This window comes from Accipiter gentilis, chromosome 15 (assembly GCF_929443795.1).
Source record: "Accipiter gentilis chromosome 15, bAccGen1.1, whole genome shotgun sequence".
Classification (NCBI taxonomy): Eukaryota; Metazoa; Chordata; class Aves; order Accipitriformes; family Accipitridae; genus Astur; species Astur gentilis.
This window is the reverse complement of record NC_064894.1, coordinates 24,569,239-24,590,006: the sequence shown is the minus strand read 5'-3', so window position 1 is coordinate 24,590,006 and position 20,768 is coordinate 24,569,239. Positions and strand designations below refer to the sequence as shown.

At 43.0% G+C, this 20,768-nt stretch overlaps 1 protein-coding gene across 1 annotated transcript in view; it reads right to left on the bottom strand.

The window, feature by feature from the left end:
- LAMA4 (laminin subunit alpha 4) overlaps window positions 1-18,962 on the bottom strand; it is a 106,855-nt gene extending 87,893 nt beyond the window's left edge. Inside the window, exon 1 of the mRNA XM_049817891.1 lies at window positions 18,709-18,962. Within this exon, the coding sequence (XP_049673848.1) occupies window positions 18,709-18,909 (201 nt within the window). The 5' untranslated portion in view covers window positions 18,910-18,962. The remainder of the gene's footprint in view (window positions 1-18,708) is intronic.
- Window positions 18,963-20,768: the final 1,806 nt, after the last annotated feature.

Genomic DNA, 20,768 nt, shown 5'->3' with positions numbered 1-20,768 from the left:
TCTTGGGCCAGGAATCTCATTACATTCGATTCAAAGCAAACCCAGAAGACAAAGGTGGTGCTTGTCTCCAGGACTATCGTAAAAGAGGAGACAGCTGGTGCGCTTGGGGAACTGAAGCTGAAGAACAGCGCTCAAAGTAGCAGTCATGGCACATGAGCTGCCACGTCACTGCTAAGTTTAGTGTCAGCTGAGACTTGGTTGTAGCTGGCCAGCAGTCTTGTGGTCTTTGCTGCTAGAGTCAAAAGGTGTGCTTCCTTCCAGGTCTGAGAAGGATCCTCAGTGGGCTGCGTGGATGTTCAGACATGAAGGCAAAGATCAAACATTATTACTTAGTAGATTCTCACTTCAAAGGTCTGTTCGGGATAGTAAAAGTGAGTGCAGGCTGGACACAGTTGAATCCTATAAACTCATGGGCTTGCGGTGAAATGAAAATTAACCTAACTAACCTAATATCCCAAATCTACCTGCAAAAATGCAAAGAAGTTCTATCCTGTGCCAAAAACACCTGTATTTTGTGTAGAAGGGTGATATTTGATGCCAAGAGGCAGAAGTGCACATTTTTTTAGTTTCTGGCAGCCCCCTCAAATTACTTCTTCATAGGCCAAGAGGCTACACAAATGACTGTAGCATAATTTATGGTATGCTACCCCAGGCACAGTAACTGTTCCTGATCATGCTCTTTTAGTCTTCAGTGGAAGAGAATTAAATTAATTCTCATTACCTGTCATCTGGTGATGGTCAAGCACATACATTGATAGTTACCTCTGGCTAAGCTGGCATACCACAACTTGTTCACCTGCTTTGACTTGATGGTGTAGCAAGTTCATTGGACATATAGTTTCATTTTGAAAAGATTTTTGTGCATTCAAGTTTCCATTTTTCTGCAGTCTGACCTGTTCTGTAAAGGTGGTAAAAATATTGTCAGAAGACATATTCTTAAGGGAGCCTTAGTCTGAGAACTGTGAAGTCTGGTGTGACAGGCTATCTCTCAATCCAAACATCTATGGAGAATTGTGACATACTGTGAATTATTTGCATAATAATATTTATCACTTGAAGTTGATTGAGCAACAGTTTCAGAACTGTGGGACCCTCAAAAGTCCTCACTGTCTGTTACGGAGTGAAAGAAGAAGAAAAGAAAACAAACTCTACTTGAACATTATCAAGTTTCACCTCAAAGCCCAGGGAAATGAAAAGAGAAAAATGTTGCTCCTCTGTCTGGTATAACAGACACAATATCAGCCATAGATACCTGTCAAACTAGGACACACGAGTAAATAAAGCCCAGGTTTTTAATGCATTGGTGAAAACAATCAGAAAAATTGAGTGGAGCAGTGGATTCTTCCCTTCTTGACAGTTTCCCATCAAGGTTTAATGTTTGTCTGGAAGGAACAGTTTAGCCAAACAGAAGTTTAGGACTCAACATAATACTCTAACCCTGAAACTCTCCTTCTTTTGCTATAGAGGGGTGAATGAATACTCTAAACATCCTCCACCCATTTTAAAATCCATGTGTCTAAAAGAGAGACCAGTCTGCTGGAAGTGCATGGCATTGCCATGGAAACAACAGCCCTCTGCTCCTTGGGGACATTTCCAAACCCAACCCAAACATGCTTGCTTTTGTTTATTTTTTTATGAGCAGTATTTGGAATTGGCAGCCACAGTTCTGAGGCCTTTTTGAAGATTGTTTGCTTAGGTCAACTTGAGATAAACAGCCTACTGCCCTTCCTAAAATTAAAGATGTTTTCCTGCTTGGATATCTCCCAGTACTTTCATTTACATGATTATTTATTAGAAATAAGAACATTAGAGAAACAAGTCTGAGAAAGAAGTCCTCTACTGTACGTTTGATGCTATTCCAATTTCTCTGGTCTCCTCAGAATGGGTAGGACTCTCTTCCGAAGAGATTCCTGGTCTTTCTCACCTACAATAGGGTCTTCACGTTCAGAAATACCCAACCCCCGGCCAAGCGCTCACAGAAAGCATGCCGAATTTTCAGCATTCGGCAGATCCCACCTGGCATGCCTATGTCAGCCCCGAAGCCAGTCCCAGGCTGAAGCCCAGAGGAGCCCCGTGCCCCAGGTGCTGTGCCGTGCTAACACAGCTCTGGCCGTGCAAGTATGGGGGCGTCCTGGCCAGCAGCCTCTGCAGCTGTGTAGGACTGGCTGTGTAAAGCCCAAACCACAGCAGGCTGGGAGTCTTCAACGTGGAGACGTCCACATGGGAAGAAGCCAGCTAGACACCCTTTGTACGGTTTAGTTTCTTCTATACTAAAATGCATCTAAAGTAGGTCAGCTGTGCTGGTTGCTCTCTACCGACTGTGAAGGGGGACTCGGAGGGCTAGCTCATGTGTAGGTGCCTGTACTGCGTACAAAGTCCGGGGAGATAAAACATCTTGCACATGTCAGACGTGCTGTGCTGTGTCGAAGTGTCCAGGTTATGACTGCTGTGCCATAGATCTGGCCAAACTGCTGGACACCCTGTACCTTTGGAGAAGTGCAGAGGCTCCTGACACTCTGTTCCACCAGTCAGTATCTTCAGGTAGAGAAAGTGGATGCATCTAAAGGAAACCTGGGGGTCTGACAGGTCTGAGCGATTCTCTTTCTACATTTGAGTTAGGCTGATTCTGGCAAGTTCAGAGCATGATCATGGGGTGTTTCCCTTTGTCCAGACAGCGTCTCCTCTGATATTTACAGGTAGGTCTCCAAGAAAGCTGTATTATATCACTCTGCACTGGTGCCACCTTCACCACTGAATACTTGTGCATTCAAAAATCTGCAAACAGAATCTTTTCAGCCCATCTCTGAGATATGTTTGTTTTTCTTTAGAAGGCTGAAAGCATACATATATGCTAGCACGTCTAGTAAAGCTATAATTCTTAGGAAGAGTTTTAAAACACCACTGGACATTTACTGTCTGGAAATTGATTTTATTGCTGTTAGTAGCTCAGTCCTGCTTCAACTTGATAGCTTTGGGCAGCATAGAAGATGTTTAGGAAAGAAATCTGTAAGAAATTATTAAGACTTTGTATCATCATCCAAAATACTTGGTGCTCACTGCAATGACTTTAGTTCTAATACGTGTCTGTGAGATACAAGATTATCCCATTTTACAGAGAGCAAAACTTATCCCTGCCATCATGTTAGTGCTGCTGTGTTCATTCCTGGCTCAAGGTGGGGTTGAGCACTATAGATACAGCCGGGAAGAAGAGCTCTCATGCTGTGAGTGGCTTTGACAATCTCCGGAACTAGTGACTACTAGTCCCAAATAACTACTCAGCAAAGCTCTAGCACAGAAAGGAGCACAGCCCCATTCTAAGGACACCTTCTGGCTCCCTCCAAAAGGCACACTTTTTGCTGCACAAAAAATACTGCTTTGCCAAATTGGGATGTAAATAAACAAAGTGTTTGTCTCCACGGACATCCTAGCTTAAAACCACTCTGGGCAGGCACAAATTGTATGGCTTATCGTGCTCGGAAATTATTAACTACAAAACAATCTTCTTTACCTTGGACAGATATACAAGTCTACTTCTGGTGTTTCGTTCAGCAAGAAAGTACTGAGGATGCCAACATGACTTCTACATCTGCTTTTCAGCTCAGGACAAAATTGACTTCCAGTGCGTTTAAACATGGACTTCTAAAATCCAGACTGCCAGTTGTAGGCTGAGGGACATTTGACCATTTCTTGCTCCCTGGGTGCAAAGTAACAGACGGTTCAAATTCCTTGGGTCAAAGACATGTAATTCATAAGCATAGACACAAAGATTTAGTTCTTCTTCAGTCTGCTGGGGAAACTATGCAAACAAAAAGAGCTGTGATAACACTGCACCCCACTGTCCTGACCTTCCTGCCTTTGGTGACCTGCAGGAGAAACCTCTCTCCATTTGTTGCCAAAACATACAACCCAGCAGATGTACAGTGGACACTGTGTGCAACCGCAGCTCGGTGCTGGCCCATGCTACTGGTGCGCAGCACACTCAGGAGCCCCACGCTCTTTGCCCTGTTACACAGCCACCATGCACTTTACTGACCGTGGAAAAGGTGCTTAACTGCCGGAGGTTAAATTTTGGCTTAGGCTTTCAGCACATGTAGTATTTAGGAGTGTCTTGTGACTGCAGGGGGTCTCAAAAGTGTGTGTGCATGGGGATGGAGAAGGGTTAAGTGGGGGGAAAGCATATAGCTATATTTGCTCTGCAGGACCCTGCTGCTGACTCAGCCATGCTGGTTGCTGCCTTGGTCTCAGAGGACTGGATGGACTCCCACGTTCACTAGAAAACCTGTGAACTGCACTTGCTGTATACGGTCAGCAGACAGGAAAACCTGCGTGCATTTCCCCCTTTTCTGAACGCGTAGGCAGCTGCACTGGGTCCATCAGACGCTGCGTTTACCAGACTGAAGTGTGTTTATTAATTAATGCTCTGATTTCAATGGTCTACGTGGACATGTCTTTAAGTTACGGAGATGGAGCCCTATTTCTGGCAGGGGATGAACTGTCAAAAGCTTTTATCCCCCTCTCACGTCTTATCCAGCCAATGTTCTGCCCATCCAGGCAGCGTGTGAAGCTCCGCTGTACTTCACGCCCAGACTTTTCCACCTTTGTGCGTGGGGAACTCATGGGCGCTAGCTCACCAGCTCTTGCTGGAAACGCTTTTGCAGCAAATATTGACTACAGCTGAGAAACATTGTTAAGTAAGTTTTGGGATGTATTTAACTGGTAAAGGTTAGGGCTATGCTGGCTTTGTCTGTCCCCAGGAGACAGTACATATTTTACAGGTACAGGTAAGATACCTGAGCACTGTGCCTCAGCAGGTAATCTGCCTTTGCTGTTTGGCCTAGCTAACCAAAAGACTGAAAGACTGTCTCGCCACACTTCATAACTAGGAGATAACAAATCACTGAACCCAGTATCAGGTGCTGTGAGACACCTCTGTATGATCAGATTCCTGATTCCTGTTTTCCAAAAGGGTAGGACTGTCAGTGATAACGGCATGCAAACAGAGCTTGTAGTATTATTTGCTGCTTTTTGTATATTATTTGGCATTGCTCCTCTTCTTCACAGCTTTTATTCTCATCTGTTCCACACATGAACACTAGACTGTTCACAAGATTGCCAGCAATGTGTAATCAAGAAATGCAAAGCAAAGCTCTGCATTTTTCCCTGTAATAGCTACAATGGGAGAAGCTTAAGAGGGTGGTCTCTGTCTCTCAACAGCTGAAACGGTTGAGTTAACGGATGGCTGTATTTAAACACTTGGATTTTTTTACTCCTCCAACCTGCCAAAACGATCCACCTCTACAACTACGTTTGATCTAACTACGGTAGGCCATGTAGACAAAGGATCTCATGATCTGATGGATCCTATGTGAAGTGTATGACTTGGGGTAAAATTTGCCTAATTAAATTCTCTCTGCTTTGTTTTGTTCTGATTTTTTTTGAGGCAGGAGAGAGAAAATATTTCTAGACGGTGTCCTTGGGCTCTTTCTATACAAGTGTTTGATGACAGCTCTGGTATTGTCCTATCTGTTATTCATATCCCTGCCACTTCTTTACAATCATAACTATATAGTTGCAAATAATTTGTTTATCAATTTCTTCTAGCTCTTGTGTCCCCAAAATTTGGATGGATTTTAATTTGCCAAAGGAGAAAGAATAATCATATGGATAGAGATTTATGTAGTTACAGTTTCCTCAAAAGCATAGTGAGTACTTGTAGCAGTGAGGGGTTTGCTGCAGACAGCCTGTTCCAATAGGTCAGTTTATATATAGTGAGGCATTGATTAAATTCATGGCTCCCCAGTTTATATTTATAGCACACATTCACTCTAGTTTTTATTTATAGGTTACCTTTTAGTCTTGTCTATATTATATGTCTCTCTTGTTGGCAATGAGGCTTGAATGTCATTTAAATGGTCTTACAGTAAATGCCAACCAGATGAGATGGTCGTTCATTGGCCCTTCTTGGGGGAGGCCTCTGTACTTCTCTTGGGCTGTTTCTATTAATGGAGCATCTGACCATTATGCTGATGGGTTGTGGATCTTCACCTGCCCCCATTGGCTCCCACAGCCCTTCTGCTGTTGCCTTGTCCTCTACTCATGCTTGTGTCCTGCCTGTCCTGGTTTCCATTTGTCCTCCTACTCCTCTTCTCCACTTTGCCTTTCCCTGCACCTGGTTCTAGTCACTCACCCACTTCATGACATACCCTTCACCTCTAATCTACTAACATCCTCCCAACAACAGTTTCATTACGTTGTTTGAAATTAACATAAGGAAAAATATTCTTTCTCACTGAACAGATAAGAAACTCATCACCTTGTTTCTGTGCATGATCTCCTCTGTCCCTAACTATGTTCATAAGGGGATTGGGACTCAAGAAAACACATTCTTCTGCTCATCTCTTGTGTGACCATGAACATTACTTTCACTCAGTTTCTCTATCTGTGAAATGGAATAATGACCACAGTCACTCAGAATCTCAGTAATCACAGAACGGTTGAGGTTGGCAGGGACCTCTGGAGGTCATCTGGTCCAACCCCCTGCTCAAGCAGGACCACCTAGAGCTGGTTGCCTGGGACTTTGTCCAAATATACCCAGTGTCATCCACAGCAGTGTACCCAATGGAATCCCACATTACAGTGTCCCACATGGACCCAGTGTAACCTACAGCAGTGACACCAGTCAACAGCTTCATGTCTTTTAAGAGAACTAGTCAGAACTGCCAGGAATAATGAATATCCCCACATGGGCAGACATTTTTGGTAGTCATGATCTGCTTGTTTCAGATGCCTGCAGTGTATATAATAAGCCATTGCTGGACCCAAGAGTTCCAGTCTTTTTAATCCAGTGCTGACAGAACTTTTTCAGCTTCCAGCTAAACAGCCATGTTTTAAAGCCAATTGCATATTTACCCAGCACTACTTGGCATTGTGCTGTCTTTTCTTTTTTTTTCTCCATACTTTCTAAGGGATAGACCACACTCTGGTATTTGAGGGCAACTTTTACGAGTGACCTGTGAGGATTTACTGCCAAGGCATACCAGATATATGAAAAGGATTTGTCAAAGAGGGTAGGGAGAAAGAGAAATAATTACATTTCGGTGTTAAAATTTCACGTGAAAAGTTGAAACTAACTTTGTAGGAGAGCTTTTAAGATATTTAAGGAAAATCTGTTTTCTTCATAAGAGGAAGGAAATACGAATATGGAAAAATCCATTTGATATAGAAGTTGTTTTTTTTAAACTGTCTTTCAGGGCATTTGTTCTTGTTAGATACAATGATTAAAACATTTTCCTTTTCCCGAAAAAAACAAATAAAGAACTGGAGCTCCTACTGGAGGTACAAATAACATTAGTTCTGCTGATAATTTCCCCTTAACCTGTCCTGTTCATTTGCCTTAGTTTGCTACATGCATCTTCCTAGACCAGGTCTTGGCTATGGAGGAGGTTGCTGTAAGTTCTTCCAACCACTCAGTTAAACAATAATTAATTTTAAAAATAAAATGCCCTGGTGATGCCCTTTCTAAAAGCTGTCATACTTTACTCTAGCTTGTTATCATTTCAAGAAATAAACGAATTTCAAATTCCCAGACCTTGAGTAATAGCAAATTCAAGACTGTCTTTGTACTTGAACCTATAAATCCCTATGAAGTGACATTTCAGAGGGATATTTGTCTGTCTTTGGAGAATGAGACTCTCAGAAGTTAATAGCTGACCTGTTGGCCAGACATGCTCTACCATTAAAGTCATCATACAGAGAGATAGACAGAAGTCCTGCTTTACACCGTAAAGTACTCTCCACAACATGCAGACAAAAGCAGAGATCTGCTCTGCAATTTTATTTCTTCTCCATTGTTTTTTGCTAAATTTCCCTGAGCTTTGAAGCCTCACAAACCTAGAGAATTTAAAACAAACAAGCTTGCTCACCAGCTTCCCCTTAGGCCTCCAAGCTCTATTTATAATTTCTATAAGCCTTCATCACCTCTGGTCTACAGTATCAAATTCTTCTGAACTAGAAAGGTCACATTCTAACTATTATTACTGGAGAAATTAATTCAGTGTGTGATGTCATAGATAGACAGTTAATTACTCCATTTAATACGACACTACAGATGCTAGAGAACTGTCTGCATGCAAAAAGCCACTCTATAGTATTTACCATTTCAAGGGCAGAAACTTAATGCAAATTAGCCATTTGCAATTTCAAATTTATTTTTAAAATTGTAAACATTGCTGAGAGGAACACATTCTTTAGCTTAGACTCCAAATCAATATTCATGATAGTTTTATAATAAGCACCCTGGTGTAGTACATTAAATTCCTGTATTGCTCTCTGAAATTTCTGACATTGTTAACTGTGAACTATTTATTACTTCCAGTGTTCCACTGATGTTGAAAATTAGGAATTAACCAGAAGTTGGTGAAGAGTTTTGGGCCCAATGCTGGTAATCTTTTTTTATCCACTTATCTTGACAGGTATCTCAGTTCTAATTGCATTTAGTAAGATTACAAATTAAAGCAATTATGTGAATTACACAATAAGAAGCTTTCTGTTTTGTTATTTAGCTTGCAAATGTAAAAGCAAATTCTTTCTTGCTGAAATAATCATTCAGTGAAAACTCCCAATATTGTTGCATATTCTTATTTTTTAAATTCAATTCTAAGATGTGATAGGTTCAGTGAAAATTAAAGCCTCACTGGGTGCATTTGCCATAGATCTGGGCAAATTAATTTAATAAAGGGATTTTCTAGGTAAGTGATATGAAATGCTCATTAAAGCTGCAGTGGTATGTTCTTCTGAAGCTGAGTAATTTGAATCTTCAAACGTAAAAAAATAAATAAAGCAGTCACTCTGGTTTTGAATCTGTAGTCTTTTGCAGTAAATGAACTGTTCAATGAATGATGAAAGAAATGAAGCCTTATTTTCTGTTACTAACATCCTTTCTGTCATCCCCTGTGTGTGGATTTCAATATTATCCCTTTTTGTCTGCATCCCCAGTGATGCTCCCACCTGAGAGCACGGGGCTGTGTCTGGCCAGTCTGCAGCTGCTAAAGAATATATCTGATGACTGGATTGAGTCTGACTTTCCAACTGTTGCTGTTTTAAGCAACAGCTTAACACTGTAAGATCTTCATCATTACAGAGGGTTTGAGCTCTCCTCAGAATTTGCTGAAAAAATTGTGATTGCCTTAAGGGAGGCAAGACAAGGCCCTAACAGTAACAGCTTCATTTGAAAACTTCACTTGCTGATTTATCCCTGACAATTGGGAATATTTATGTATCACCTGAGGAGTTATCAACTCATCAGCTTCCAAAACAGAAGTCTATTTTGATGAAAATTAAGAACAGATTATGACGTTGATGGAAACCATCTTCCCAAAGTTTTAGACAAGGAGCTCAGAGATTGCTAAAACTAAAACTAGCAAGACTGAAACTAGTTGCTCCAGTTCTAGGTAAAATCCTGCTGGCAGGGGAGATACAGAACAAAAGTTAACTCTATTTCTCCCTGCTGCATAGTAGGGCTAGCACTCAGCGAAAGAGTGAATATGTCCAATTGCACATGGGTAATCCCCAAACCAATAAGCAAAGCAAAGCATGGGCAACAGGGAAAAATGACAAGGAACCCCCTCCCCAGCCCACTGTCACTCTATGTTCTTGTTCCTTGAGTGGGCTTTTGCGTACCTCCGTTGTAGCAGGGACAGACTAACAGCGACGCTCACAAAAACAAGCAATAGCTGAAAGCCAGATGGCTTTATGCAGAGCAACGACATTATCTATTACCTTGACTAAGTAATTGTATTTAATTTAAAAAAATTTTCCGGTGTTGAAAAGGTTTCCAGACTGTTACTCCTTCCCCAGTCCAAGTGGAAAACAAAATGCCATTCAGCAACAGAGATGGGGTTGGATCCAATATAAACATTTCTCAGCTAGGCATTCTCCATAGAAGTGCACAGTCATTTTTTCCATATACAGTGGGAAAGACAAAGCCTCTGCTTAAAAGGCATGCTTCTCCAAAAAGGGGGAGGGCTAAAATGTTTTAGCTGTCTACAAGCTGGCTAAGAATTAGAGATTAATACCAGCCTCTGCTCTAATGTACTTAGTACTACAGCCACTAAGTAAAAAACTTACTCTTACAGATGCTCACTGTTGGCAATAGAAAATCTGCAGTTGGAAAGGTAGCTATTTGATTTTCCTCTTTCAAACAAAATGCCAAGTTCATTCAAGGAGAACAATTTACAGGAAAAGGGATGAATAATTCTGTGTTGTTTCCTCATTAACCACCCTCCACCCAGTCCCTACAAAACATTCACATGAAATGTGCGTTCTGAGTCATACTTTATCCTCTTCAGTCCCCCAGATAAGTGGGCCATAATCAGTTGACAAACTACAGCACTCCCTGAAAGATTTCCAGATAGAGACAAAAATTTGCAAGGGATACAGAAGAAAAGTGGCCTTTGAAGCAGGTACAACTGGGCTCGTGGGACACTGTTAAAACTGCGGGAGTAAATCTGAAGCTTCTTTTGATTTCCCCTTTTGCAGCAATTTTCCCCACCCTAGATTTCTAGTATTTCCTGCTCTAATTTCGCAGCTCTTTGAAATGTTGGAATCACAGTAGAGACATACAATGATCTACTTGAGCAATGGCCATGGCTTCAATTTGAAAGCCTGTTAGCATGAAACACAAACCGATGTGCAAATCTTGAAAGATCAAGAGAAAGAGCTTCCATCCACCTCTCCCTCCCAAGGGTGGCCCAACTGTGGACAAACCAGGCAGCTGCTGGGGATGGCTGACGGACAGGTCCTGTGTTTCGGGGCTGTTCTCAGAAATAGGGCTTCCCCTTTCACTGTCCCAGGACTTTTTAAATGTGTGGGAAGGACGTGAGGCAGCTCGGCGTGGTTAACTACATGCCTTACGTCCAGCGTGGAGGTGGGCAGAGGCCGTGCTCTGAAAAGAGAGAGGAAAAGCCAGGGCTTGGGAGAAGGGATAGCCTGCCCTGATCTCTCACTGCCTCTCGGCCCCTGGCTTGTTTCGTCATAGACATAGTCTGATAATGAAGAAATTAGTTTCTTCTTGTCTCAAAGAGGGCGAAGAATAGATGCATCAAGAGGAAAACCCCACATTTTCTTCCCTCACCCCTCACAAAAATCCATTTCCCAAACCCCTGTTTCCAGCTGACCTTAAAGGGAATTAGCTGGTGCCTTAGCGACTCTGCTGAGTCTCCGAAGACAATCCTTGCCATTGATGGGAAGTTGGAAGCCACAGAAAACCACAAACCTGCAAAAGGCTGAGTAGGGCACACAAATCCCCTCTGACCTTACTCCATGTCTAGACCTTCCCCCTGAACCTGCCCACCTCCCCCCGAATGGATCTGTGCCGAGCACTGGTGCTCCGGAGACCTTGCCGACCCTCAATGGGCCGGGCTGCGTTAGCTTTTTTGGGGGCATGTAGGATTTTAATAGCTGGGGTAGGGAGGGCTGTGCCGTGTTTTGCCCTGTCATCTCTTTTTTTTTTTTTTTTTTTTTTCTCCTTTTTTTGGATACTGGAGCAGATTTTCTCTGGATAAGTGCTTGCTTCCACAGAGTGCTTTCAAGGAAGGGTCCCTGGAGCCAGGAGTGGGGAGCACAGCATAAGGGAGTCATGAACGGTAGGCTGTCTGTGGCTGCCCACGGGCTATCATCCAGGATCAGAGGTGGAAAACCACCGTGGGAAACCCTAGTACATATTGGCCTTACAGTCACCTTGGCAGAAAAGAAGTCTGCTCATCTCCTGCCGCTCAGAAAACCTTTCGTACAACAGTAGCAGGATGCATTGTAGGGTGGTAACAAGGTACCGCACAGCCCAGAAACACTCTGGTTTAGGTGCTGGTTCCATGTAACTTTTTCTTTCACTTTACCCCAATGGTGAAAGGCTGAACGAGTTCATTTTCATTCATTTTTGTTGGGAAGACAGACTCAAACAATAATTCAAAGCCTTACAGTTTTAGCTAAAATGACTGTTTTTACAGATCATATTGGAAGTTGTTCATGCAAGTAGAGACTTTTTATTCAGTAATTATTAAATTATGTTTCACATTAACGTTCAAGTGTGCCAGTTCTTCCCATGCTCCCTGGCTTCCATGTGTCATGACTTAAACAATAACATTTTAGTTCATCTTACAGTCTCGTAACTTGCAAGAGTAATTTCTAAAATATTTTTCACAACCCTCTATTATTCTTTGGCTCCTATTAGGTAACTTAGTAACTGTTGAATGCTGGGGTTTTAGCACTGTTTCTTGCTGGTTTGTCTTAAAAGAAAAAAAAGGGAGTTCTAGTTTCCTGAAATATTTATTTTAAGAAAATAACCATCTAAAAAATTGCACAATACAGCTGAACAAGAATGACAAAGCTAGACAGTATTTACTGCATTTTATTCAATCTCTGTTTGCATTGCCAAATACACACTGTATGTATCCTGACTGATAGTTAGGAAAATCTCTTTGAGATCATTTAATGACAAAAAATTAGATTTTATAAACTGTGGAGATCTAATAGCTTTGTATACAGTACTATCCCGCAATTGTTGAATCTTGCATTAGGATGCATAACCCAAACATCCCCAGCTCATGGTAGTGTCTGAAAATGAACTGGGATCAGATCCAAGCATTCAAGAGGACCAATTAAAATATAAAAACCAAGGGTGTCTGTATTTTGGTGTTTGAAATGTGAGTCCAGAAGCAAATTTTAAGTTATCAATGGCTGGTTATATATTACTTAGAAACTAGACCTATTTTCCACAGCTCTTGAACACTAGGAACTCTAATTGTTATCAGTTTAAATCAGGGCAAGTACTCCGTCAGAAACAAATTCTTTTATTGCTTCTCATGCCCCCTGGAAAAACTAGACTTCTAATTCCTTCCTTGCTTCCCATGTCATGAAAAAGAGTGGGCATGAAATGCCTGTTACTGGTTTTCACAGCCCTGAATAAGCTTTGGGGCACTTTGCTGGTACTTGCCCAAAACTTTGTGGGAACTCACTGCAGTGGAGTTTAAATTGCATTGTTCTGGTGAGTGCTTTATGCACCTTCTTGAAATGAAGAACATTTCCCACTATCCATCTGCTCTGTCCTGTGCTTCCATTTCCTTCAGCTTCCTATGATTTAAAAGGTTTGGGGTCTGGTGGCTGTACTCCAAGCAGCTGACTTTCATTAAAGCTTTGATGAGAAACTTAAGCTGGAATCACAAACATCTGCAGTAAAACTTCCTCCCCACTAATAGACGTTTCTCAGAACATAACCTTGTTGTACCAGAAAAAAACAGCAGCTAGAACTCCATATTGCCCATTTTGGGAGTTAACCTAACATAACCTCAAGGGTCTGAAATGAATTCATTTAAAGATCGGCTTTTTTAAAGGTAGATGCAGTTCCCATTAGTTTAAAAGAATATAAAGTTTTCTGTCAAGCTAAAACCCTTTTTGGCTCACACCTCAGGATTAGGTCTTCTGCTGCTTCTTTGACTGCTAGTTTGTTTTGAACAGATTAATGTCACAAATAAGGATCAAACTGTGGTTTCTGTAAACAGTCTGCAAGACTTTCTGTTCCAACCTTTATGGAGGAAAGGGTGAAGGCAATTTGGTGATAGTTTGAGTCTTTGTTAACAAGTGGTTGGGACTTACGATTGCTCTCTTTTTATATACTTAATGTGAGCCATTTTAGAGAGGTGAGTTTGTCACAGGTCCTGTGCTAATTATTGCTTATCGCTTTAGAGAACCAGAAACAAAGCACCTCAAATACTGTTTCTTATTTTTTGAAAATTTAGATCAACAGCCGCTCTAGAAGTCAGGTGGGAAAAAAAGATTGTCAAACATATAATTTTAACATGCAAGCTCCAACAGATAACTTCCGCCTCTTACTTTCTCTCATAGTAAATGGCTAATTTTGACTTGACTATGATAATAGTTTCCTTTAAAGGACTTCTTTTGCCTCTCTGCCTTTCCCCTGAGCCAAAACCACTGATGCTGGAAACAGTTTTCCTCTTCCATCCGTCCAACAATATCATGCCTTCCTTCACTCTGGGAATTGGCTTCCTGCCCTGTCCCAGCTACTTCATTTTTTTCTTTACTCTTAAGGCTCTTGATTATCTCATTCTTGCTCTAATTTTTTTCCTCTCTCTTGTCTTCTTCTTGCTTTAGTTTGCTTCCTTTCCCACTATTTGCTTCTCTTCTTTCCATAGAGGACATTTGAAATTATCTTTTCTTACTTGGCAAGTGTCTCCACTTCCCACACTCATCTCCTGTAGCTCTCTTGGCTGTTTTCTTGACCTCAGTAGTCATTTACATCAGAATGAAATGAGCCTTTTTCTCAATGTCACCTTATATTCATTTTACATTAAAGTGAGTGACTGCACAACGTGAATCACAAGGAATCATTTGCCATACTCTCTAGTATTTGAAGTCTTGTACTATTGTTCGTTCTTACCTTAGACTCTGTAAGGAACTTTATTCCTACTGGGGAATAAAATCTACACCTATATAATTAAAACCATCATGTCAGTGGAATTTACAAACACAGATGTTGACAGTGGCAGGCTTCAGACCCAAGAGGTAATGTATGACCTGCCTCTTATTTTAAAGGCACGTGTTTGACATGATAGTGGGATATAACTGTTCTCAGAAGTTACTTCTGGTTTTCAGTTTTAACTCTGTGCCTCACCAAAACTGGAGTGTCTCACCACCCACTTTCTTTCAGCTGTGTCCAAGCAAATGAGTGGAGCTCTAAACCAAAGATTTCTGATGTTTGCCCCTCACTCGTTTGCTTTCATTTGATATCTGCCTGTGGGTTTTAAATCCTTTGCTTCCATCTCTGATGAACCTTCCTTGTAGAATATTTTCATCTATCCTTATTTGGAAAAATCAATCTCTGACTTAATGCCACCAACTGTGGTTGGGTTATACCAATGAGCTGGATCCAGTGCTTTGTGCTCACTCTCTTTCTCACTGTCTCCTCATACACATCAGGATTCGGCATTGTAACATCTCCCCCACATCCTCTTATTGTCTGTGTGAGCCAAGGAACGTAATCATCCTAAATAGCACGCAGACAACTGAGTACTTGAGAGTGCTTTTCATATTGATCTGCCTCTTGATAGACAATCCAACACAACTGGATAAAGTCTCCGGTGCTTAATTACCTTTGAAATTAAAATTTGTAAGTAATTTGTAGCCTGAATTGGGTCACCTCCAGTTTCCAGTTGTTGCATGTGATGATACCTTCATTTGTTAGACTAGCAAGCCTATTATCATTTCTTTTTTGCCTGCGTATGTGCTTACACAATAAGTTCAAAGTTTTTTCTTAACCTCCCTCTTAGCTAAGCAGATTGGATTATAGATACTCTCAGATATCTTCCAATTCCTAGCACTGTAACCCTTCTCATGATACTTTTCTGAATAATTTCCATCAATTTACAAGCATTTTTCTTGAAACAGGCAGAGAGGTAGATACCTTATTCCATGGGGGTCGCTACCACTGCTCATTATGTAGGTAACATGACATTTCATTGGGTGGAATCCAGTCCAGTTAACTTAAACATCTAAATTTGTGCCCCAGCCTTTAGCTGATTAATAAAGCTGTTCTGAAGCGAGTACCCAACACAGTTCTTACAGAGGAAGAGGCTCCTTTGAGGGCCTCAAGGGAAGACCACTAGGAGTTAGAGGCTTTAAACACCTAGTGTCTCCAGTACTGTATGGGGAAGAACTGTAGTGTCTGGAGTACTGTATACTTGAAGACAGTGTCTGATTCTGATTGAAAAATTTTGGGAACAGTTTATGTGCCTGATTTAGGTGTACTGTATTGCATATTGATTAACAACCAGGCCACCAAGCTACTACATGTTGCCTGAAGTCCAACTCAAACCCACGGTCCACTCTGTGAGTGGGTACAGCATATAGCATAGCATTGAAAATGTAGTTGGTCCTCTTCTCTCTGCTTTTAAGATGCTTTCATTCAAATCCAAGGCACAGAGAAGCTCCACATTAACATTAACTCTGAATTTTTAAACCACTTCTCCAAGTTCCTCTGAGTTTAGGGCTGCCAAACATGGGAAAAGAAAAGGAGTGGACAACTGAGAAATATTCACTAATAAGTATTTACATTAATTGGGAGCTCGTGTTCTTCTCTAGGTTCATAATATCGAACTCTTACAAGGATTTTAGAGCATCCCACCAGTTACAGCTTGGAAACTCCCACCGGCACTGTCTCAGACCTTACAGTTTTCTGAAGAGGTTGTGTAGAGCAGAATCACATGTAGGGCAAATTCTGTCCAGCACACTGAAACACCACGGTCTCTGTCTGCCCTGATCTGTCCTCTGGCTTTACAGCAGCGTGTTTCACATCACGGTTGACTGGCACCACAGTCCACAATGAAGCCCCATCCACAGCTCCATAACTCTGCCTTGCAAATCTGCCCCCTTTGTATAATTTGGCACTATTCAATGTGACTGACAACCTCTGTCTGCTCTGGAGAGCTGTAGGCCTGAGTCAATATTTAGACGAAGGAGCTGAATCAAACCGCGCTGTGTATGGGAGTTTATTCTGCGGTTGACTGTGAGCTGCGGGTTAAGAACTCAGGCTTCGGAAGAGGCTAATGCAAACCTGCTGGGATAAACCCTGTTCCCGGGGCCGAGGGAGGGGAGGTGGGCTGTGGAAGGGGGAAACTCTCTGAGGACAAAACGTGATGTTCCTTCCCTGGGTGAGAGACTACCAGACCATCACTCTCTGGCCCCTACACCAACCTCTGGGCTTAGAGCTGGATCCCCAGCTCCTGGTACCAACAACGTACGAGGATCAACGGGTAAGCAGGTTCCCACTGTTGCAGAGCCATCAGCCCTATCCCAAAAGAACATCCTACTGGGCCTCCTTGCAAATTGCCATAGAGCTGGGCCCTGAAACGCAATAGTAAGGTGAATCTGCAGCTAGCAAAGGGACCTGAAATCCTGGCTCCTTCCACCTGGAACCATAACATCCTGCAGCCAAAGGCCCTGGCGTGAAGACAGCGGGCAGCAGCATTAATTCGTAACATGGCATCCAGAGTCTAAATGCTGCCGTTGCAGGGACTGAAGTAAACTGCCAGACTAAATGCCAGTTAGTGAGTCTATTAGGTTGGACCATACGAATGAAACTTTAGGGAGGATTGAAACGGGTGAAGGAGACTAAAGTGGCATTCCCCTGAGGTGTTCAATACATCTCACAGCACTTTTGCGAGGTATAGTACAATATATTAAAGTGAAGCAATGTGAACTGCATCTTTGGCAAAACCATACTACACAATCATATCAAGAAAGGCTAATAATCACTTATGTACATTATCCTCTGAAAAGCAGCTACAAACCCCATCCAGCTCTTAAATCAGGCATTTCACTGAGGGACTTTCCACGTTGTAAGGAACAGGTGGCAATGTGGCTTCCCGAGGCTGATCCCAGGCCAGAGGAGAAGAGCTGTACATCCCATGGCGTGGAGCCCATCCAAGCCCGGGACGGCTCCCGAGAGCCCCTGTGCTGAGCAGAGCAGGGTTTATCCTCCAATTTTCTCACACAGGTCATGTTTCGCGCCGAGTCCCCGGCAGGGTGGGCAGGCAGCTCCTGAGGCTGCCCAGCTGCTTGGAGCCGCTGCGGCGGGGGGGGACGAGCTGTGCCCAGCCCCGGGGTAACCTCGGCTGGCTGGAGGGCTTGTACACTTATTTCCATGGCCGTTAGTTCTGGCAATTGGATCTGGGGCGGGGGGGGGGGGGGGGCGGGGGGGGGGGGGGAATTAGCCTTGTGATATCAGAGACTGTGATCTTGATATTGTCATAGTGACACGGCTGTGTTAATCTCACCTCATTTTTGGATGTTATGCTAGAAGAACTACTCTTTCCCTTCCCATGACCTCATGTAACTCAATTTACCTCCTACTTTGCATCTCCCACACATAACACATTATTGTCTCCCCCCTCCCAGTGTATGCTGGAGTAATTTATTGTTTTCTCAAGCTGTATTTTTGAGTAGTCCATTCCTGACGCAGCCTTCCTAGAATGAGAAGTATCAACCAATCCCAAAACACAGGAGTTGCAGGAAAATTTTCCACTGTAAATTGCTTCTCAGGTCTTTCTAATTTCATTTGTCACTAATCCCAACCTCATACTTTTTGGAAGTCTTAAAATGTCTGCAGGTGTTTTCTCTGCAGGCAGTTTCCTACACGTGTTTGATGTATTATCCCCACTCTCATCGTGAAAAGAAACTTCAGATTGTGGCATTCAAAGATAAAAGCACAAACTTCTACAGTACAGTGTTTGCCACCAACAGACAGACCCTTTCTGGAAGTTTAAGTGAATTACAGTTGCAGGAACTACAAGAAGACAAGCAGAAAAGTGTAGTGACAATTAACCCTTGTAAAATAGCTCTGTTTGGACAGGCCTGTTTAGTTACGTTGGCAGGAAAGTCAGAGACGTGCTAAGCCAGCCTCACGGCAAAGTACAGCAGCTGTCTGCTCACAGCAGGCAGGGCATGTGTACGTTTTGAAGTTTGAACTGTATCTCTCCAGTCCCGAAATGCAACGTCGCAGACCTCCCCCCCCAAAAAAAATCCTCCGGTATCGCTTTAAGGATCGAATGATTAAGCTAACGTTAACCAGATGGGAGCTTCAACACAGACAGACGAAAGCAGAAAAGCACAGACACTAGAGAGAGAAGGGAGTTACTGTACCTCAGCAAAAGGCACCCAACTTCCAGTAGCTACTGCCTGCTGCTGCCCTCTGATAACAGTGGCTTCTTGCGCGCTGACCGCTGAGCTACCTTCAATGTCAAACTGAAAAATGCCTCCCTCATTTGAGGCTGTGCTGGAGGAGAAGCATCTCAAAAAGAATAATATAGGAGAAATGAGGGGCCAGGCGGAGATCAAAGCCATTTCCTCCCCTTACATCCAGCAGTGGTCTTCTAGCGTCTCAGTAATTGTTTACCCTCTTCTGCAATCAGCCCCCCTTGGCTTAGTGGTGCCTCAGTTATTTTAACTTTCTTTCAGCATTCAGTTTCCAGATGTGGCACTTCAAGGCAGTCTAACCAGATCCCGATTTAAAGAGGAAAAAAAAAAAAAAAAAAAGGAAAAAAAAAAGGAAAAGAAGGGAAGAAAAGCGCTTTTGCTGCCTCCCTTGTTCACTCTCTGTGCCTGTGGCTCCTCTTTTTCCCCAGAGGCTCCAGCTCAATAACATACAGATGGGCAGTGCTTAAGCAGAGAGTGTCAAACAGAGATTGTATTCCAGGAAAGCACCGCTGGCTCCCCAGCCACCTTATCTCCCCCTGTCAGGATACAGACTGACGCTTTGCTCAGTGCTCTGGCTTCCTTCACATGTTCACATCATTCCCTTTTTTACCTTTCGTGTCGAGACCCTCCCACTCAAACTTTGCCGTTCAGAAAGTGAGGTCACACTTTTCTCCCCCCCCCCGCCACCCCCCCCCAACTCCATCCGACCACTCCACATGAAGCATTGGCTCTCGTGACTGTTTATTTTTTAACATGTCCAGTTTATTAAGTGGAAGGCAGAAAGGTGCAAAATTTATTAAAAAAACCCTCTAGAGTAACCTTTTCTTTTGCATGGGGGAGGGGAGGCTGTGGGCGGGAGGAGGAGGAAGAGGAGGAGGAGGAGGAGGAGGAAGAGGAGGAGGAGGAGGAGGGAGACAGCCTTGCTGTGCCATGGGCTAATAGGGCTAAGTGGTTTCTCTAACATGCTTCATTCAGATCCTTTCCCTCAAGCCCACCTCTCAGCTTCTCGTCTGCTCGTGAAAAAGAATATCGTTCACTGCGATTTTGGAAAATGACTTCATTCCTCAGACTCATGAACTTTTATTTACAAAGAGCATCTTGTATTCCTTTTTCAAGAGATGCTTTGTGAGGCCCTGGTAACAAGGCTTGCAGTGTGTGTATGAAAACGAGCTGAATATATTGCCCACAGCTGACAATTTTATGACTACAATCTCAAAAAGACAACGCAGTAACCCTTGCTAGGTTTTGGGATGAAGTCAGGGTGTACTTATACTGTTGCACGCTGTTCCAGCCCAGGGGTCAGCACCCTGTCCCTCAGCTGTCCCGCGTGCAAGGATTTGTAGAACCATCGGACTGTCGGGCTTCATTCTTAAATCTTAACAGAAATTGTCTTACTGGGCTTCATTCTGAGAGTGGGTTCCTTCTTTCTCCCTCCCTCCCCCCTTTCCTGTCTGATTGGAGGTATTATGAACCAAGGAAGCAGTCAGTAGAGAATTAAGGGTAAAATAAAGCGTTCTGGTGATCTGTTAACTTCTACACACCTATAGGCAGAGCTTCGGGCTCATAAATTCTGTACAGATGTCATGTAGAAGTTAACCAGCAAGAACTTCTGCCTCATTCAGAAATGGTGCTGCTGAGCTGGCAAAGCCACTCAAGCTTGTGGGACTAAGTATTACACTGGCAGAGAAGAAAAAGCTGTGTGACTCGAGGCTATGAGCTTCAGGACCAAGATTTGTAGGAGGAAATAAAAGATGGCGATGGTGGTTGCAGGTAATTCTGTCCTGAGAGTCATGGAAACATCTCTCCATTACCTGGACCTGATCTGGTGGCAAGCGTGCTGCCTTCCAGGAGCCTGCCAGGACTTTTCTATCCCCTTCTGCGGATGGCAGTCCTGGGAATGGCCTGGAGCAGGTCTGAAGGCTCAGGGAGCCGAAGACCTGGGAGACCCCAGGCAGGGACCCCATGAGGTTCCTGTTCGGCCTCCTTGCTATAGGGACAAGTTTGAG